This window comes from Xyrauchen texanus, chromosome 1 (genome assembly GCF_025860055.1).
Source record: "Xyrauchen texanus isolate HMW12.3.18 chromosome 1, RBS_HiC_50CHRs, whole genome shotgun sequence".
Taxonomy (NCBI): Eukaryota; Metazoa; Chordata; class Actinopteri; order Cypriniformes; family Catostomidae; genus Xyrauchen; species Xyrauchen texanus.
Window position 1 is genome coordinate 19,022,558 of NC_068276.1, and position 21,844 is coordinate 19,044,401.

General features: G+C 38.9%; 1 protein-coding gene and 1 non-coding gene across 2 annotated transcripts; both read left to right on the forward strand.

Annotated features, from left to right (window-relative positions):
• Positions 1 to 3,112: 3,112 nt before the first annotated feature.
• Positions 3,113 to 10,777, forward strand: LOC127624706 (transmembrane protein 88-like). The gene is made up of 3 exons (XM_052099588.1): positions 3,113 to 3,404; positions 6,019 to 6,411; positions 10,183 to 10,777. The coding sequence occupies exons 2-3, from the start codon at positions 6,025 to 6,027 to the stop codon at positions 10,462 to 10,464; spliced, it is 669 nt and encodes a 222-aa protein (XP_051955548.1). The 5' UTR covers positions 3,113 to 3,404; positions 6,019 to 6,024; the 3' UTR covers positions 10,465 to 10,777.
• Positions 10,778 to 17,218: 6,441 nt separating this feature from the next.
• Positions 17,219 to 17,382, forward strand: LOC127652038 (U1 spliceosomal RNA). The gene has a single exon (XR_007971653.1). It is a non-coding gene; the product is annotated as a U1 spliceosomal RNA (small nuclear RNA).
• Positions 17,383 to 21,844: the final 4,462 nt, after the last annotated feature.

Below are 21,844 nucleotides of genomic sequence, written 5' to 3' on the forward strand. Positions count from 1 at the left end.
AATGAGTAAGAAAAGGACATTGGGGGCTGATGCAGAGGTTAAGGTTGTACAGGCCTGCGGATTTCCTGCTTCCTGTAAGTACAGGAAGCTCTTTCCACCCCTCCGTCATCACATTTCTGAATTTCGCTCCATTCTACCAAGTATAAGACAACCAAATCAAATCTGTGGTAAATGGGAAGCTCAAAACAACACTAACCACAAGCACTCCACAAACCGGAGACCAGTGAATGCAAATGAGACAATGGCATATTTATCCAGAAATAAAATAAATAAAATAATAAACTATGTGCTGAGAATTCAGCTATTTACAGCAAACCTTGACACAAGTGATTTCTAGGATATCATTTTCACAACAGCCTGTGGGCTTGTCTTGATTACAGCAACAGTTGTTCATCTCGGCAGTGCTGGGGAAGATATTTTGAAACTACTAATTTTAAGCAACTCAAACTATTTAGGTGGGGGAAAATCTTTTTAAATACAGAACTTTCAGATTATATTTAATTCTGCAAAATCACAAAAAAAGTTATTTTGTCTTGTCCCTCCTTTTCTTTCAAAAAGCAAAAATCGAGGTTCCAGTGAGGCACTTACAATGAAAGTGAACGGATCCAATTTTTGAATGTTAAAATACTCGCTGTTTCAAAAGTTTAGCCATAAGACAAACAATATGCATGATTTTAGTGTGATGAAATCACTTACTAACCTTTTCTGTGTAAAATTATACCCAATTTCACAACTTCGATATCATGACGATGTAATGCCAACAAAACCTAAAATGACTGTAAAAATTATAAACACTTTTACATCTCATAATAATACACAAGTTTTAATAGAATTAATGCAAGTGCTTTTATAAAATCATAAGCTTCACATTTCTGTTTAAACCCTCCAAAAATTGGCCACATTCACATTCAGTTTAAGAGCCTCACTGTAACCTTGATTTTTGCTTTTTTAAAGAAGAGAGACGAGTCAAAATACATTTTTGTGTTAATTATATGTGTTAATCAATATTATGCCACAAATGCTGTCAATTGACCGTAACTTGTATTGAACCCGGAACTTCTGTTCTGTCAGTTCTATATAAATATCAATGGTGTTGATTTCCAAGTGTAATTAGGCTAAATCTGGTACAGTGATGTATAAATATGCATTTATATATAAATAAATAAATAAAAGTTATTTTAAAGTGTTGAGGGGATGTAGGTACGCTGTGGACGTACTGATGTGCCTTTGTGCTCATGAAACTCCAAGAGGCAACACAAAGTCATATCTCTGTATGACATGTCAAGCTGGCCTTCTTTTCGTGTCATTCACCCATTGCGTTATAGTTCTGGTGAGCAGATTTTTGAGTGTTCTACCAGGATGGGGGAGGGCCGCAACTTTACACACACACACACACACACATGTGAAAGTGTTTTTTTTCCCCTCCCCCTTTTCTCCTCAATTTGGTATGCAAATTTCCCAATGCGCTCTAAGTCCTCCTGGTGGAGTAGTGACAAGTAGCCAGCCATGAACCATTACCATTGTACCCAATGATGTAACCAAATATTCAAGACTGGGGGAAACCAATAGAAATGGTCCCCTCTTAATGCCAATAGTGGGAACGGCTCTGGTCGTATGCCTTCGCAAGTCATTTATACCCAAGGTTTGTCCAGGGGATTGTCCCTGTAATAAGGTCATGGCACCGTTCAATGGTCATGCAAACAAATAAAGCACTGATTGTGTGCCGATAAAATTACTAAAAGATATTCTGCTCAAAAACAAAAGCTATCTGCTATGTCTGTGAAGGTTATATTGTTCCAAATATTGTTGGTAATATAAGTATTGTATTTAGTCGCAAGTAGGGGTAAAGGTTCAGCCACATACCTTAGCACGGCAAAACTCTGCAGCTAAAGGCAGCATGGGCGGATGTGAAGCGCATGTGATCCGGAATCACTACTTGTCTACTTTAGAACTTCACTTTCCCAGAGCATAAAATGCAGCATATTGAAACTCACAGTTGAACTGACTTCCTTGTCCATTATAAATATATATTTTATGTTTGTATGAAGCACTGCCCACACAGAGGCCACTGCCAAACCATGCAGCTTCCTATTGGTCAAAGGTGTGAATTTTCAGTGTTCATGAAACTTGAACCCCATGGGAATTACATGTTGAGAATTTGTTTATTTACTTATTTTGCCACCAAAAGTCCATCAGGTGAAATCCTGATTGTGCGGATTTCTATTTCGTACAGGAATCTGTATTTCACCAGTGGAATTTCGCAGTGCAAATCTAAATGTGACTTAGAGGCTTAACTATGATAAAAGTCCTGCTGTCTCATCTTTTGTTACATTCAAATCTGAGAACACATATATTGAGTGAGGCCCATATCTGATTATTTTTCCCCTTTCACATGACAGATCTGTGTTTTTGGATGACAGTCTGAACGGATTTTTTTAATATTTCCTGATTGTTCACACTGACTTCACAATACAATCTCAAAATGCATGATTTACACATGGTATTAAATTAATGAATTACACTACATAACTATTTCTGTATTGCACAGAAAGGTACAAAAATGTACAGCTTGTTTAAACCAGTGCCACCTTTAAAAACATAAAAAAAATAATAATAATTGTGTAAAACATTAGAATTTGGCACTTTGACTTGTGTTGTTACCACAGGCCTGTCCCTGCAATGTCTAGTTATTAAATGGCCAGTGGTTGTTGCATAACTATTGCATTGTGAATGGTTTGGGGTGATGGAAAACACAGGCTTCTTCACATAAGTGAATCACAGATAACATATAGTGAGGGCAATATTAACTAAACAACACAAAACGATAGTAAAACAAACACTTGCGTGCGGCACCATGTGTTCACTGCTGTTTACATTATGGACAGATGGGAAAGAAGGTGAAGATTTGGTAATGTGGTGGTTTTGTGTCCTCTCTACATCCATTAAGAGTAATTAAAGTCCTAACTTCAGCTCTTTAAATAAACATTCTCTCCCCCAAACAAAGAGAAAGGGGAAGAAAGGGAGTGAGAGAAGAAGACAAGGACAAGCAAAAAGGGGAGGAGGCATGAGAGAGGCAAAGAGAAAGGCATGACTATAACTTCCAGGCAGGACACATTCAGCACTCAGTCTGCCTTGAGGAGAGAGAGCAGACAATGCAGTCTCAGAAAGTTCAGTGAATCTATCTATGTTAAGAGAATGAAAGAAATGAGACCAAGTCTTATCCTGGCACGACAAGGAAAACTGTTTTTAGAATTTTAGGATTCTAGAATTTCTTGCACATCAAGGAAACTTGAATTCCAGGGAAATATTCTCCATAATATTGGACAAAAACAACGAGGCATTTGTTGTGGTAGAATAAGGCAAAACAAAGAAGAGGAGAGGAGTACCGAACTCTACACCATCTGGTGAGTTAAGGGGGCAGAGAACTAGATAAGGTGCACATGATACTGACATATCCGATGCTACAGCAGGGGAATGTGTGGAATTCACACACACTGACAGACTTATCAGTTTGATTGCTTAATTCTGGCATTAAAGGGATAGTTCTCCCAAAAATGTCAATTCTTTCATCATGTATTCACCCTCATGCCATCCCAGATGTGAATGACTTTTTTCTGCTGAACACAAATGAAGATATATAGAAAATAAATCTCAGATTTGTTGGTCCGTACAATGTAACTGAATGGGTCCCAAAACTTTGAGGCTCCAAAAAGTACATAAAGGCAGCATAAAGGACTCCGGTAATTAAATCCATATATTTAGAAACTCTATGATAGTTGTGGGTGAGAAACAGATCCTTTCCCAAGTCCTTTATTAAGTCCTATGAATTCTTCTCCCTGCCGAATAGGTGGCGATTTGCGCGAAGAATGAGAATCGCCAGAAACAAAAGAAGAATGTGAAAGTGAAGGAATGGAGATTGATAGTGAGGAGTCATATTTGGAGCTTCAAAATTTTGGTCACCATTAACGTATGGATCTACACAAATGAGATATTTTTATTTTTATATATATGTTCTGCATAAAAAAGAAAGTCATACACATCTGTGATGGCATGAGGGTGAGTAAATGATGAGATAATATTCATTTTTGGGTGAACTATCATGTGTGCATGTTTGTGTATGTGCATTTTTATGTCTTTATATCATGCATTTATAACAGTCTCAAAAGACACTAGTATAATGTAGATACTAGTAGTTATTATACAGTATCATAAAATCCATATCTTTAATGTCTAATGGAACACTATTTGATGCAGTGAAGTGATATATGTGTTTAGTTTATTTATTTATAAAGCACTATTAAAACAACAGACCATTGACTCATGTGCTGAACAATAATAAAAGTAAATAATACATATAAAACCCCAAGAGAAAGATAAATAAACGAATAACAAAATAAACCACACATAAAAAATAAGAATACAAAGGAAATTCAAATGTTAACAGAAAAGAAAAAACATAAATGTACAGCAAGTCATCAAAACACCATTTACCCAAATGCTAGAGAGAAAAGGTGCGCTTTCATCCGACATGTACAAATATGATTGAATATTTATCACCTAAAATACCGCAGCAAACAGAGGCATTTAATGGCAAATATATTTAGACATGTATATGTACTGTAAATATATACATACACATACTGCTGTATCAAGACAAGTTACAGTACATTTTCATATATATTTAAGCAGATGTTTCACAAAACTTCATCAAAGAAGTTCCTCTGAGAATCTGCTTAACCCAAGTTTTGCACCAGAGAACCTACCTCTGGAGTGCTGAAAAAAGGTACCCTTCCCCCCTGCGTGGGTAAATGTATGACTCTTGGGCTGACCAGCAAGATAGGGCTCCAGAACAATAGACCAGGGTCAAACTACACAAATACCTTACACGTCAGAGATCTGTGGCCCCAATGCCATTCAGTAATCATCTAAAAATGGACACAGGATTGTCTACGGCACTCACACACACATGCACTCTGACCCATAAACACTACAGTGTATCCTGAATATGCCATCAGTGATGGACAATATGGGCAACACATGCACACGTGTTTGTGCACTGATGGTTGTGTTGTCTTCCTGCCTTTGTGTTTTGACGCTCTGTTGGTTAGCATCCATACGGCAGGTGACTTTGATATAACACACTTGATCTTCAGTCACAGGAAACATGAACACAACAGCACATCATGCCATGCCTGGATAACACCAGACTGCTCCACCCACTAATGAAGTTCCCTCTCACTTTTCTGGGAACCACACAATTGAGATCATATTTTTTATTATTATTATTTTATTACATTTTTTGGCAAAAGAGAAGAAAAAAGTTGGCAAGCTTTTGTATGAGGAGACGAAACTAATAAAATGTTGAGCAGATGTTTAGCATAGCTGCATTTATACGTTTATTTATTTTTTGGTTTATATTTCCAAACAAATCCTAATACTAAACTATATTTAGTACAGTTTGCGGGCATTTAGATTTTCTAGTTGGAATAAGTTTGCATTAGAAAGTGTGATATGGCTTTGATAAAGCACCTCACACATTTCATTTAAACTTATATATTATATATCACTTTTTTTACATCTTTGTTATTCCAAACTCACTCAATTACCAATTGGTTTCCGCCACACAGGGCCAGTTAGCTTTCATATAACAATCGGTCGCTGATAAAAGACCTAATTAAAAGATCATACAAATCTAGTTTCCTGGTGATAAGTGATTTACCCTTCCTCTGAACTTTTTTCTCTCGGCTGTTAGTCAACAGTGCAGACCCTTCAAAAACACAGCTTTCATACTTTAGAACACTCCCTGTCAAAATTGATAATCATATTTTTCAATTTAAATGTAATTAACTACTTTCATCATTTTTCTGTGCTCTGTTACACAATCATGCTGTTCTAGTATTCCTCTGAAAAGACCAAACCCATCAGTGCATGTGTTTCAGCATTTTACAATCAATTTAACTTATTACAAATATACCATGTGCAAATTCTCTAGTTCTTTTTTCTCCTCTTGATCTTCAGATCAGGATGAGCATGAATGGCACATTGGAGAGGGGGGCTCATCACCAGGTCCTTGACCTCTCTGAGGAGCTTCCAAACAACAGCCACCATCACCAACACCAGCACCCAAACCTCCAGCACACACACTCCTTGGCCTCCACTGTGCCGGCTGGGAGCCTAGTTAGTGGGTCTGGGGTGGTTGTGCCTCCACCTTACTTCTCAGCAGAGGCTGGAGGAGGTGAGGCACCGCTGGAGCTGCGAGGCTCTCTGGACTGCTGGGCTTGTTCGGTGCTTGTAACGGCGCAGAACCTGGTGATCGCGGCCATCAACGCCTGTCTGGCTGGATTTGTTTTCGGGCTGATCCTGACGCCAGCTATTGTCATGGTGGTGTTCGGCTTTCTCTGCCATTCAACGGTAAGACCTAAGAGACAGAACAGTGTTTTCTGAATAGATCAGGAGCGGTGCACTTAAATTTCACAGTATCAAAACATATATTAAATCATAAGGAATTCATCTTTCCTTGATCTTTAGAACTAAGAGTTCAATGTACTTTCAAAATACAATAACTTTCAGCTCTTTACTCCCAGTCCAAAATGATGATCTACAAAAGCGAAGCTGCAACAATTACACATTTTGCGATTTTATGACTCCTGAAACCTGTTCCATGGCCTTATAGCACCATCCATGCAGCATATCCTTCAATCTTCTAAAGATTTTCTAAAGATCCCCTATTTTATGGGAGGGGTTTAATTTAAAAAGGAACAGTTCACCCAGAAATGAAATTTCTCTCATCATTTACTCATGCCATCCCAGATGTGTATTACTTTTTTCCTGCAGAACACAAAGATGTTTGAAGAGTATTTCAGCTCCGTTGGTCCTCACAATGCAAGTGAATGTGTAGGCCTACCAAAAATGGTGAGCTCTAAAAAGCACATAAAGGCAGCATAAAAGTAATCCATAAAACTCCAGTGGTTAATCCATGTCTTCAGAAGTGATATGATCAGTGTAGGTAAAACAGAACAATATTTAAATACTTTTTAACAATAAATCTGCACTTTCTTTCTGTTTTTGGTGATTCACATTCTTCATGCATATCACCACACACTGGGCTGGGAGGAGAATCTGTTTCTCCCCCACACCTATAAAATCGCTTCTGAAGACATGGATTTAACCACTGGAGTCATATGGATTACTTTTATGCTGCCTTTTTGTGCCATTTGGAGCTTCAGAACTTTTGTCACCATTCACTTGCATTGTGTGGACCAACAGAGCTGAAATATTCTTCCAAATATCTTTGTTTGTGTTCTGCAGAAGAAAAAAGTGATACACATCTGGGATGGCATGAGGATGAATAAATGATGAGAGAATTTTCATTTTGGGAAAGCTATCCCTTTAACAAGGTCCTTGATCATTTCAGTTTGACCATGAGCTTGCACAGAAAATGTATCTTGAATAATTTTACAAATCTGTCAATGTAATACAGGCTTTGTAAAGAAGGGGTTTTTGAAGGAAGGGGCAGTACAAACTTGAATTTCTTTTTGTAATAGCAAATCCCCAGTTTGTGTGTGAGCACAGCAATGCGCTATGTCTGAATCCATTTGTAAATTTTATTCATCACTTTTAGATTAATTACATTATAATATAATTACTGTCACATTTGAATCATTAATTTATTAAGAGAAGAATTAGTGTAATGTTATTTAAAATAATATATTTAATAATATATTGATTTATTATTTTCAATAGATCCACATTCCCCTTTTTCCATTGTATTACTCATTTCACATGCATAGAGGTTGTTCTGAAAAACAAGTCGTAAAAGCACAACAACTAAAAAAATGGCCTATTCAATTATAATGGTGAGATGGTGGAAAATAGTGATAAAAACTAAATTGAGCAAATTAGGTTTTTGTACAAACATAAAAATAGCTTAACAATGATTATCCATGGAAAAAAATATTATTAAAAAGTATGATGTCACTTTTGAGAAAAAGTGGATTTATTAAGTGATCTATAACTGATAAATATTAGAAAAGCATACAATGAAATCTATTAGCATAGTTTGCACAAAAATAAATTTTCCTCATTAAATTGCTCCGTAGATCTGTATGAAACAATATGCAATACACATCAAGATAAGTAAAAGATCAATAAAAAGCATTTTATGCATAAAGAACACTGAATGTTTGGTCCTCAAAAATAGACAAAAAAGCAGTGGGGGGAAGAAGGTACACCTTTCACAATCTGGGAAAAGACTCAGAATAAAAGCTAATCATGATTTAGAGATATTCTCCTCTCCTGGGGATTTATGGGAGTTTGGCCTCTGCCTCTCTTTGATTCACTTGGTAATCTCTTAATCTTGGCATTTCTCAGCTATTTCAGCACAGGAGTATTAGCAGAGGCAGGTCAGGAGTTGGCACCAAAACGTCAGATGAGTGGATTACTGGAGTTTGAACAACTTTTTCTCACATATTTGTATAGTGAATATCCCAGGCATTTTTGCACTCTGACCCACAGATGAGCAAATCTACTATTCCAATTTTCTACTACTTGTTGTATCAGTTCATGGTAATGAAAAGGCTTGCTTCAAGGAATAGTTCACTTATAAAAATTACAATTGGATAATTACTGTATTATCTCACCTAAACCCGTTCCAAACACTTACGAATTTCTTTCTTTTGTTGATCACAAGAGGATGTGTTAGGATGAAACATCAGGAAGTTTTTATTTTCAGACATGATTTTTGTATCTGGTTAGAATAGCACTTGTGCTATAGTCACACAGGGTCCTTGGGTCATTAAGGGTCACTGTGTGTAAATAAAGGCTGGATTCTTCCATCTCTCCTATTACTAGTCATTTAAGTTCCAAGATCAATTGGCAGTTTGACCAATTAGTCTCCATGTGACACTAGACACAGGAGAATGCTAAAATCCAAAGAACATGACATACCACCAAGCGTTTCAATTGGGAAAATGGTTCATCACTTATCACCAGCCAACTCTGCAGATCTCTGTCACAGACACATAATAGATTAATGTGTAAAGAAAGCATAAACTAAAATTTGTGAATACATTTTATTTGTTTTATGACCAAAGCGATGAGTTAAATTTGGTATGTCTGGGAAAAAATATAAAAATAGTCACTAAACAACAAATACTTAAATTCTCCTAAGCGTAACACCAAGCACAATCTAGATCTGGTTAGAAGGTTCCAGTCCAGTTCTAGTCTTATCTGTACAGATGAAGACATCTGGAATCCCTCCCAAACTTGGAGACGCACAGAAAAGGAGCTGATGCTGATATTCCGCTTTGAGACATTTCACAAACTTTATTGCATCATATCAGTGCAGGGCTCTTTAAATCAAATTTTCTTGACATTTTCTCACTTCTGTTATATTTTAGTTAATATAGGTATATTTTAGTCTTTATTTTCGTATTTATATAGATGACTTACGCACCAAAATTTCATAATGTCAAACTTGTGACCCATGACACCCAACAAAGAAGGTGTTAAAGTTGCATCGATTGGGAAACAAACAACTCCACAAGCATAAAATTAAAACGGTGTCGTTCCCCAGAAGCTCAGAAAGTCTCTAAGATAAAGAACAAAAATGATAGAACCTAATCAGACCAGATGTGATCTGGCAAAAAAAAATAAATAAACAATTTGAAAGAAAAACCTCAGTTACATCAAAACCTCAATTAAGAAAATAAGCATACACTGTATGTGATGTTGGCACATTCTTGTCCAGTCTACAGTATCTGTTTTTTGTCAGTCTACACTTCAGAGACACATTCCTCCAGGAACACTACATTTCTCTTGCACCCTCCTCCGCTATCTCTACATGTATTCCAACACTCTTCTTAACGCACCCCACAGGTCCTTTAAAGAACACTGAGAAAAAGACCTAACACACTAAGAGACAATGAGGTGTAACACATCTAAAACAGAATGTGAATTATATTATATTCATATCTTGTTTTGTAACAAAAACGTACATAACATGATGACATCTGTGAAGTTCTGCAGAATGGATTTAAACAGTATTGAAAAGAGCTGGAAGAACAGTCATAGTAGTAAAGAGATAAAAATAAAAAATAAAACAGAAAAAAATTTACAGTACATATATAAGAAACTTTCTTCATCTCTCTCTCTCTCTCTCTCTCTCTCTCTCTCTCCATTCAGGTGCGACCAACTGGTACATCACCTTACTGTTCGGATCTACTAACAGATGGTGGCTGTGTGGCCCTGCTGGTTGTGGGTTTCTTGTTAGTGACTCCGCTCCTGGTTTTGGCCTTGGCTGCATACTGTCGGCTTGCTCGTCACCTTCAGCTGGGCCTCTGTTTTATTCCCTACAGCCGTGCCGTCTACAAGAACCTTCCGGCTACCCAGCACCGTGGTCTGGGAGGAGGCTGCTGTGGACAGCGGGCTGGAAATGAAGGAGGGAAGGGGAAGGTGTGGGTGTAGAAGGAAAACATTACAGTATGGCATTAATGCAGAAACTGAAAGTTGTAAAAGTGGCTGATATCCATCATGTTTTATCTTGTGCCTCAATTTCTGATGCCTACATTTAATATGACTTTGTTTAAACTTCATTCAAGTACTCTACATTTAAAAAAAAATCTCTTTGTTTTATGTTAATATTTTATGTATTAAAAACACTGTTTACCTTTTCAGATAAATACCAAGCACATGTTTCTTAAAACTGTAAAAAAAAAAAAAAAAAAAAAAAAAGTATATATATATATATATAAGCATTTACATTGATGTTTATTTTCTCTTTTCATAAAATACATTCAAAACATTAAATAAAAAGCATAAAATATACTTTTAATAAAATACTTCTCTCATTATGAACACTGGGAAATAAAGATTGAATTGCTTGCATTCTACAAGTAGATTAAAGTAAGATACTACCAATTTTATTGGTAAAGATAACAGGACAGTTCACCCAAATATGAATATTCTTTCATCATTTAATTACCCTCATGCCATCACAGATGTGTGACTTTCTTCTGCAGAACACAAACAGATATTTTTATATAGAATATTTCAGCTCTGTGTGTCCATACAACGCAAGAGAATGGTGACCAGAAATCAGAACGTCCAAAAAGGACAAAGTCAGGATAAAAATATTCTTTACATCTCCAGTGGTTTAATCCATTTCTTCAGAAGTGATACTGAGGAAAACAGAATTCAGAAACAGATATTTAACAGACAATATTTAAATCATATTTTTACTATAAATCTCCATCTCAGAACAGCCCCGATCAGTAGGAGGCTGGCTGAATGTGAAAGTAAATTACACACAAACATGTGGAAGTGAAAGTAAAAATGTAGATTTACAATAAATAAGGAAAGATTTAAATATTGAGCTGTTTCTCACCCACACCAATCATATCGCTTCTGAAGACATGAATTTAACCACTTCTAAGTTCTGGTCACAATTCCCTTTGGATGGGCCTAAAGAGCTGAAATATTCTTCTAAATATCTTTGTTTGTGTTCTGCAGAAGAAAGACCTTCACACCTGGGATGGCATGAGGGTGAGTAAATAATGAGAGAATTAACATTTTTGGGTGAACTATTCCTTTAATGTCTACAATCATGGCTGCGTTACACTTCAAATTTGTATACCCTTCACTTGCTATCTTCCCTCCGTCTCATGGACTTGGACGTTTGCCACTGCTTACATTGCACGAGTGCTCACTACTGGTGGAACTCGTGCAATGGGTTTAACTGGAACACCTTAAACCCTTGATCATTTGGAGCATGTTGAAGTCTGATGTCAATTTGTGGAATTATTTAGTGATTTTGCACCTGAGGAAATATTTTCACAGATTCATGTATGTTTAGTTGTAATTTCAGAGGCATATATATAAATCTTATATGCTTAAAAAAAATCATTAAAATTAATTGTTAGAAAGAATTAATCAAGCTTTACAAAAACAAATATGTTAACATAACAATGAACACACTGGCTATAACTGTGTGATAAACAGTTTGCTTAAAGTAGCTACAAGAGTTATGCTGTTAAATAAATATCAATATAACTTTTCTAAATGGCTTATTTGACCTAACTTCACTTTCATCATACATTAAATTTGTGTGGGGGTGGGACTGATGAAGTATGATCTGCTGTCACGTCACAATCGATTTTCATTGTGGGATAAGGAGCTGCCTTAATCTGAGTAGACTCGATCCCTGACTGATTTTGTAAAAATCAAGGGGTATGTCAACAGAAACTTCCCTCGCACATTTAAAGTGGAATAGACTTTAAAAATGGCGGTGGGGATTCCCCCAAGGGGAATTGTTAAGGGGAGTTAACGAGTTGATGTTAAAAGTGAAGTGGAACGCAGTCCAGGACAGAAACAACAAAGCTTGTTGACAGAGACACTAATGGATGATGAGCCCTGCACACACATGCATCGACTTCCAGCGACAAAGCAACTAGTTCGCATTCATCAGAGCATGAAATTCGGCAGGTATTGCGGGCACAATTTTAATAATTCCTGCAAGTGCCACATTCATAGCAGCTGCAAATTATTAAACCAATAGATACAGATGAACAAATCAAATCAATAAACGTATTTTCATATCAAACTGTAATTCTAGAAGATGCACAAGTAAATCCGCCCTAATTCTCTCTCTTGTGCAGCTGTCAGCAGCGCATTGAGCGCTTATTGATTTTAGTGTGAGCATGCAGTTAGCGGTGCTTTGTCCCATAGTTAGTGAACTTAAGATGTTACAGACGTATAAACCTTTCTAAACCTGTTAATTCTACATGGCATTATGCTGCATCTCCATTAGTGAATGACACGATAAAACTATCACTCCTGTTTAGAATTAACAAAGCCGTAACCTTGCAAGCGCGTGACGTTGGTGCGATCTATAGTTCCCCTTCTGAAAAAGCAGACGGAGGCCATGCAACACATCATACCTCGGCACGGACTACACCGTGGCCGAGCACAGTCTGCTAACCGAGGGTGTCCCCCTGTGGCAGCAAGAAACCAGCAGGTAGATCTGCCTCAACCAGGAACCAGATCTCAGCCCCAGCGTAGAGCTACCCGCAGGAAGTGGACACCCCCCCCGTCTCACAAACCTCTTCAAGGACCAGGAAGGCTCCCAAGTGTTCCTAAGATGGACCACCCAGGGGACGAGATGTTCACGCAGGAGCTGGTAGCCAAACCACTCCTTCCCCCGGTGGAGGGTCGGGAGGAGAATCCTTGGTTTCCTTATTTTCATTTACCACACCCCCTTCGGGCTGCGGTACCCACTTTTCAATAAAAGAGTGATTTCCTCATCCCTGGAACCTCCACGTCTGGGCCCTGGACGGGATGCGGAAGATCTGACTGATCCGCCACCAGCTGTCATAGACACGATTAACCATGCCAGAGCTCCCTCTACCAGGCAGCTTTACACCCTAAAGTGGCATCTGTTCGCAAATTGGTGCTCTTTCTGATCTGAAGACCCACAGAGGTGCTCTCGTTCCTGTAGGGAAAGCTGGAGGGGCAGCTGTCCCCCTCCACCTTGAAGGTATATGTAGCCGCTATAGCAACCCACCACAATGCAGTGGACGGTAAGTCCTTAGGGAAGCACAACCTGATCATCAGGTCTCTAAGAGATGCACAGAGTTTGAATCCTCCCAGGCCATGCCTGTTCCCCTCGTGGGATCTCTCCGTGGTCCCTACGGGCCTTCAGAGAAACACCTTCAAGCCGCTAGATTCAGTCGAGCTAAGTGCCCTCTCTCAGAAGACGGCCCACCTGATTGCGCTCGCTTCCATCAAGAGGGTTGGAGACCTGCAAGTGTTCTCTGTCAGCGACACTTGCCTGGAGTTTGGTCCGGCAGATGCTAATTTCATCCTTAGACCTTGACCGGGCTATGTGTCCAAGGTTCCTATGACACCTTTCAGGGACCAGGTATTGAACCTGCAAGCACTGCCCTGGGAGGAGGCAGACCCAGTCATCGTTGTATGTGCTTTGCATACCTATTTGGACCACACACATAGCTTTAGACTCTCTGAGCAGCTCTTTGTTTGCTTTGGCAGACAGCAGAAAGGGAATGCTGTCTTCAAACAGAGGCTCACTGGGTATTCGACGCCATCGCATTGGCCTATCGGACCCAGGCCATAACCGCCCCCTAGCGGGTTCGAGCACACTCTGCAAGAAGTGTGGAGGGAGAACATCCAGGGAGCGCGAGGCTTGAGGACTCATCTGCGAGTAAAAGTGGGTACTGGCCAATGGCACCTCTCAAGCAGACAGCTGTAGAAAAACGGGCAATACCCAATACCTGCGAGATTCTACTATCCCCGGGTTGAGTCGGTTTCGACGACTGACCGGGTATACTGCTTGCACTAGCGCCGTTCTCCTCATGACAGTAACATAACAGTAGTTATTTATTCATTTATTGGGATCTGCAACATAATGGTTGAAGTCGAACTACAAGAATGATATTCTGACCCCGGCTGAAAACAACTGCAGTGGCCGCGCAACTAATAACATTCTTTATACAACATTGATCATCTAAGGTGCCACTGCTTTATAAGTTTAATGCAGATTTATTTTTTAGCATTTATGATTTCAAAACTACACCCTAAAGATTAAAGTCAGTTTTGGGAGCAATGGGGGCGTTATTGACAATGATGAAAACACAGTTAGTATATGGCAAAAACACAAAAGAATCATTTTAAGTTTTACGCATTTCAATTTAAAAAAATTTAGAAATCTTTAATAAAGCTAAATAACAACCTAAATATATCAACATTAAACATTACACAATTCAATTTTATTGATTTTGTTGTGAAAATAAAATGCAACAAATCTTAAAAATGGGCTGATTAATAAATAGGCTAAATAAACTTTTGAATGAAGAAACATTCCTCTAAAACTCACTTTAAAAACGTCTACAAGTCAGCAACAAACCCTCAGACATTCATCAGATCTAATGTGCAGTTAATCAGAGGATGCAAGTACGATTCACATCTGTTAGTTTACGGTCATGCAAATCTACAGTGACTATAGACAATTAGGTCTCCTCTTCTCTGCTTGACTTTTATCTGTATAAAATGATGCAGCATTAATACTGTATATGAGAATTGTGTGAGAGTAGTTTAAAGATTCAGCAAGTTGCCCAGCAAGAAGTTTAGTCTGTTGAAAATCAGAATATTTGGCCTATTTTGTACTAAGATTTCTTATTCTATTCGGACACATCTCATGAGAAGAACTATTGAGATAAAAGGCATATAAATGTATATTTATTATGCTGAGAAATATAAGGCGCAAGCTGCTTGTGGAGGAAACTCAAGGTCTCATGCACACCGGCTGCTCTGCTCTTGTTTTTGCCCACTGAATGAAGAGACGCATGGAGCTGCGACTTTGTCTCCTGTGAAATACTCTTGTCGCAGGAGCCGCAGATCACTGAGCACATGATGCTCCTGTTGCTTGGAGAGCTTTGTGCTTCCTATCAAAGTGTCAGTGAGCTGTTAAAAGCTGCTGTAGCTTACCTGTCCTGTAATTGGTAGTCTACAGTGACCGTACACTCGGCCAATCAGAAGACCTAATTGTCTACGGTCACTGTAGACTTTGCACGACCGTAGACTCGACAGAATCTCGACTGCATCACTTCTGGAAGTGTGGTACTGCTTTCACTCTCTCTTCTGATCTAATTGTTTCAAAATAGGAAGAGTAGCCGGTGCACTTTTATTTTGAGGTTACACACCTTCTGCGACGGGATCATTTTCAAGTGAACTAAAAGGAACAAATTAATACTTTGACAGGTTTTGTGGTAAGTAATTGTTTATTGTGACCTCAGTTTATATTTCATTCATTTTCATTGCCTCGTTTAAATCACAGTTGTTTTTATAAACTCGGATGCTCTGTCTGTAATGCAGAAGGTATGAATTGTCTTGGTTTGTTATTATATTCATTCAATTATTATTTTAAGTGTTCCCCCAAGAGTCATATGCTTCCTGAAATATGCAAATGTTAAATCTGAAGTATGTCAAAAATGATTTTGAAGTGGAAGACTTTTTTTTTGTTTTTCTCCCATCACTCATTTGATCCGCCTGATGTTCATCAATTATGTCAGCATTTCATATTCATGTACTCTAAAGGTTTCACTTTTAATTTCAAAGGGATGTTCCCTTTGTTCAATATTAAATCCTTTTAAATATTTCCATATCCAACACTAAAATGCTTGTGATTAAATGGTTGCAATTTGTGTTCAGTTTCCTTGTAAGAATCTGATTTGCTTTATTTTCAGCGTTTTAACTGACAGACTGAAAATGTAAACGGTTTCACTTTAGTCTGTTGTGACTCTGCAATCGCTATATTTGCTCTTGTATAATTGTGTCTACAGGACTAAGAGAGTCGAACAGTCTGGAAGATTTCGTATGTACATCATATTGACATACAATATACAATGTGCATTTCAGTGGTTTTCAAACAGTGTATTTCTACAGTGAATCCATAAGAAGAAACATTCTTCAGAATGAACCGGGTTGTCATGTGTTGAGGTGAACAGTAGGTGGGGATATTTGACAGATGCACTTAGAGGTCGGTCACACTTCATTGGGCAAAATGGAGTTGAGCTCCAGCAAGCCCCAAAACGCGACTGGATTCTGGAAATGAGTCCTAAACGCGCATCCGACGACCGCCCGTATTTATAAGCGACGTTATGAAGAAACGCCGCCAGAGTCCCGTATAATAGTCGATTTTATAAGAAGTATTTTGACGGTATTTGGCAACTGCTGATGACTCTGAAGTGGCGCCCTTTCTTCTAAATTCCCGGAAGTGATGTAACCAACGTCTGCGGCTATTCCTGCGTGATTACGTCATGATTCGCTTTTAGTCGTAATAATCAACAAATAAAGCGTATTCGCACCGCACCGTTTAAACGCCAAAACGATTCATTACGTGCCTCGGTTCTTTCTATTGAGGTTTCCATCCCTGGTCATTGATTTCAGGAAACTTTGGGTTTGATCTTCTCTGTTTCTCCATTGGCTAGTCGATGCTTGCGTTGCATCATGAGAAATTGTTCACTACAAAACTGTCTATGACACGGTTTTATGAAAAGCAGCACTGGCGGTCCAATTCAGGGAAAAGACGGGGACGGGATCCAGGGTTCAGATCGCCGTTGAATCGTGTCGAGTGAATTTAACGCCTCACCGTCATTGAGGATGATGTTTGCTGGAGTCACTTGCCCTCAGAATTGTTGTACAACTCATACTTACCTGGCAGGGGAGACACCATGATCATGAAGGTGGTTCACCCAGGGTGAGGCTCAGCCATTGCACTCCGGCTGTGCTGACCCCTGCGAATTCCCCAAATGTGGGAATCTCGACTGCATAATTTCTGGTAGTGGGGGACTGCGTTCGCGCTCTCCCCTGACTTGCTTGTGAAAAAATAGAATTGAATTTATGCTTGCTCACACTTTTTTAGTGAAGATACATGAAGTTGTACAATACAGACATTGTAGACTTTGCACGTCCGTAGACCCGACAAGTGCAATCGGGAGTCAGCTGTACCGAAGTGCAATCATCCCGAAGCGTGATTGGTTAATTGTCTTCAGTTTATCACATGGTGAATGTGTTTTGTATTGTCTTTAAAGGAGTGCAGGACTGGTTTAAATATATAATGTTAATAACAGTTAATGATGTTCTTAAATTTGTTATAACTCTAGTTTATGTTATTTGATCGTGTGAATTTTGTTTTAATGCTTTTTAAATGAAACGTTGATTTTGTTTTTCATGTACTGTACATTATTGGTCTCTTTGCTTTGTGCTCTGTACAGTGTTTCATCACATCTCCTGATTTCCCTCATCAATGAAGTTCTTTGTTTACTATTGATTTGTCCAGTCTGTCATACTTTGATTATCTTTAAGCACAACAACTCAAAGTATTGCATTAGAAATAACCCTTATGTTTGTTTATGTTGGTATAATTATTTAAAATGATTTAAATAATTTCACATGTTCCCTGTAATGATAACAAATAATCTATTTATTTAGAATGAGACAAAATAGAAAATTAATATAATACACTTCAATAAAATATTTTAAAATAAAACTTGTGTTCCTACTTCAGCGGTCCTTGTTCCTGTATTACATGTTTATGAATGGTGTACATTTTGTCCAATTATAATAAAATGAGAAATGTATCTTTTTACTTACATGTTACATATTAACAATATGAAGATATTTCTTTAAGAGGTTTGCATTGTTTTAAGTTACAGAATAAAATCATCTGCTAAATTTAAATATAATAAAAATACTCAAAAGCAAAAACATCATGACAGTACAGTGTTGCTTGTTGAAGTCCACAACGACAATCCCAAGTTTACAGTGTCGACAACTGACATGAAATGCTCATAACTGTTGTACACCCTGTTGTCAAATCCTTTTGAGGTCGTGTTGTGTATTGAAGTATATGTGACACTAGATGGCGCTGTGTACTGTGTGTATATACAGGATACGGAGCGTAGAGGAAGAGAGTTATGGAGAGTTACGAAGAGTTATGAAGTTTCATATCTTAATTAAAACTCGAGCATCACAAAGCTGGATTCACATTCGAGCTATTCTCCACAGATTGGGCTTTGAGTTTCAGCAGATATAAATGTGATTGAAAGTGAACGTGGTCGCCGAGAGAAATACGTCAGCGCTCCCAACGGTCTGGTGACCCTATTGTGCAATATGTTGCTGCTCTACGGGAACTGCGACTTTGGTGTACTTGCGGATGACATGATCAGGGATCAAATTGTAGCGAAAACATGCACTCCTCGCATTCGGGAACGGTTCTTGCTGGAAATAAACTTACTTTACAAAAAGCCATTACTATCGCGGGACAAATTGAGTCAGCAGTGGCCGAAGCTAAAGCCATTGAACACAATGCCGAGGCCTCAGTTAAAGTCATTCATGCTAACTCACGTGGCGCTGCAAAGTTCAGATGGCAACACAAACCTGCACCACGTAAGTTCACTCATTACTCATCTGCAAACGAACCTCAGAAAAAGTCGGATGACAAACATTGCTTTCGTTGTGGCTCTGCTTCACATGTAGCAACTTAAGTGCAAAATTGTGGGAAAATTGGACATTTTTCAGTTCCACTTCCACGTGTACTATTCAAGAGACTGCTACATCTGAACTAACAGTTCTAAGCATTGAAACACCACCGCCTATGTGGCAGAGACAATATCTTTCTTTCACTGTCTGCTTATACACAGAATGTGGAAAATCGCTGGATGTTGATTTACTCATGGATACTGGCTCTGCTGTTTCTATCCTTCCACACTAACTCTACAAACAGCATTTTGAAGACATTGCTCTTACACGTCCTAATGTTCACCTTGTTACATACTTAAAAAAGCCAATTCCAGTTACAGGCTGCCTTCCTATTACAGTCTCTTATCAGGGTTACCATGCACACGCTTCTTTTTACATTGTGCCAAATGGAATGCCGATATTAGTAATGGACCTCTTCGCTGCAGCAGGAAATCAAAAATGGATGCATTACACCTGCCTCTATCGAATGCCAAACTACTGTTAATCTAACCCAGCCACTGGGAATTGCTACAAGCTTCGTACACAAAGTGAATGTGCGTACTGATGTGCAGCCTGTCCAACAGAAATGGCGCAGATTACCATTTGCAATATGAGACGCAGTTTCTCAAGAGCTACAAAGACTTGAATCAGAAGGAGTCATAGAAAAAAATTATTCTTCTCCATGGGTTTATCCACTTGTGGTTACACTAAAGAAAGACGGCAGAATTCGCCTTTGCGTTGATCTCAGAGAACCAAACAAAGCCGTTATAATAGACGGTCACCCTTTGCCTCACATCGAGGAAGTTTTCACTGACTTACGAGGATCTGCTATGTCCTCAACTCTTGATCTTCAAAATGCATATCACCAACTGGCTCTGCATAAAGACAGCAGGGACTTGACAGCATTTGTCACCCATAATGGACTATACCGCTTACACGAGTTCCTTAAAGGGATACTCCAGGATGTAGCATTAAGCTTTGTATCAGTAGAAAACCAGTAGTATTTTCGAATTACCCTGCTTCCCCCTCATATCCCCATGATATGAGAGAAAATGTCATTTTTAGTCTGGAAAAAATCCTCCGATGACGCAAAAATCGTCATTTTGCGTCGTCGGAGGATTTTTGGGACAGAGGTTTTAAACTACAGCCTTAGTAGCTAGTTCTGCATGTTTTCACCACGCCCATATGAGGCGGGATCTTACTCATAGAATGTAAAGGTAGTGTCAGCCATCTTTAAGCTAAGCTAACAGGCTCTTGCTCTGTAAAACTTTGTATAATAGTCTAATCACGATGGCGGAAGAAAGTTTTGAAGTAATGACAGATGGGGATTTCGAAGATCTTTTGTGTGAATCGGATGCTCGCGGCTACCTATACGAGCCGCAATACAGCGACGAACAGTTGCGGGAGATGGAGGAACAAGAGGCGGCCGGAGCAGCTGCTGCAGCAGGGGAGCAAGACCTGCTTGGCGGTCAGGAGGGAGAGCTCGAGCTGGGGCGAACTGGTGGTGTCAGTGCTCTCGCTGTGCGTCTATGCAAACAGATAGAGAGTCCTATTTCTGTCGCGAATTTCAGCGATGCCATTTTCTTCTGCATGAGATCGCTGAATCCGCTGATGAAACTGCACCGCTAGCATGTGTAACTGAGCACCCAAGTTTTGTACCACACATGGACAGGGGGGTCCTGGAAACTTATTTCAGGATCCCAAAGATAAATTGGAAACGCCAGCCAAAGCCTGCAGGGACAAATGGACGGCTTAGTGTAAAGTGAGTATTTGTTTTGTATTTCTTTTTGTTACTAAGACGTAATGTACAGAGTTTGGACACCCGGCATAATCGTGGTTTGGGAGTGGCCTCGTAAGTGCGGCAAAGCAAGTGCATTCTGGGAGTTGTTGTCTTTCAGCCACATGAGTAAAAAATAAATTTTTTGCCTTTTCTCAGTCTAGAATGCTTCAAATTCAAAAATAATTTCACATTTCTACTACATAAATGACCACTATTAAATACACATTCATCTTCCCACAGCTGGAGTATCCCTTCAAGGCCTGGCTTCAGCACTGAGTGCATTCAAGAGAATGATGTCACAGATCTTAGCAGGTCAGGAAGGTGTACAATGTTATCTTGATGACATAATCGTTTATGGTGAGACCCCAGATATACATGAGAAAAGACTCAAAGCGGTACTCAAATGTTTACAAGACAGTGGATTGAGACTGAATGTAGATAAATGCCATTTTAGAAAAACACAGCTACCTTTCCTTGGAGATGTTCTTTCTGCAGCTGGCTTGCAACCAAACCCAGAGCATGTTCTAGCCATTACTCAAGCACCGCCGCCCCATGATGCACAATCCTTGTGCTCTTTCCTAGGTCTAGCAGGCTGGTATTCAAAATTCATTCCTAACTATGCAACACTAGTGGAAACTCTTCGCGTACTGCTTCGCAAATCCACTGGTGTCTGATGAAGCTCAAGAACATTTTGATAGAGTGAAAGCGATCATCGCTACTAGTCCAGCCCTCGCATTATTTGATCCATCGAGACCTACCATAGTAACTACAAATGCATAAGATTACGGCATTGGTGCCGTACTTAATGTCATGTTACAATGGAAAACATGTTTGCTTTTGCTTCAAGATCACTATCTGAGACTGAAAGTATTCCACAGTAGAAAAAGAAGCTCTTGCATGTGTTTGGGCAACGGAAAAATGGCGTACGTATCGAGGGGTCGTCATTTCAACTTGCGTACTGATCATAGCCCATTAACTACACTGGTGTCCACTAAAGTGTGACTAAACTTTCACCTGCTGAACTCTTGCTTG

Coding starts and splice junctions, on each gene's coding strand:
- LOC127624706 (XM_052099588.1), top strand. CDS start 6,025: ATGAGCATGAATGGCACATTGGAGAGGGGGGCTCATCACCAGGTCCTT. Junction 6,412..10,182: donor GCTTTCTCTGCCATTCAACG/GTAAGACCTAAG, acceptor CTCTCCATTCAG/GTGCGACCAACTGGTACATC.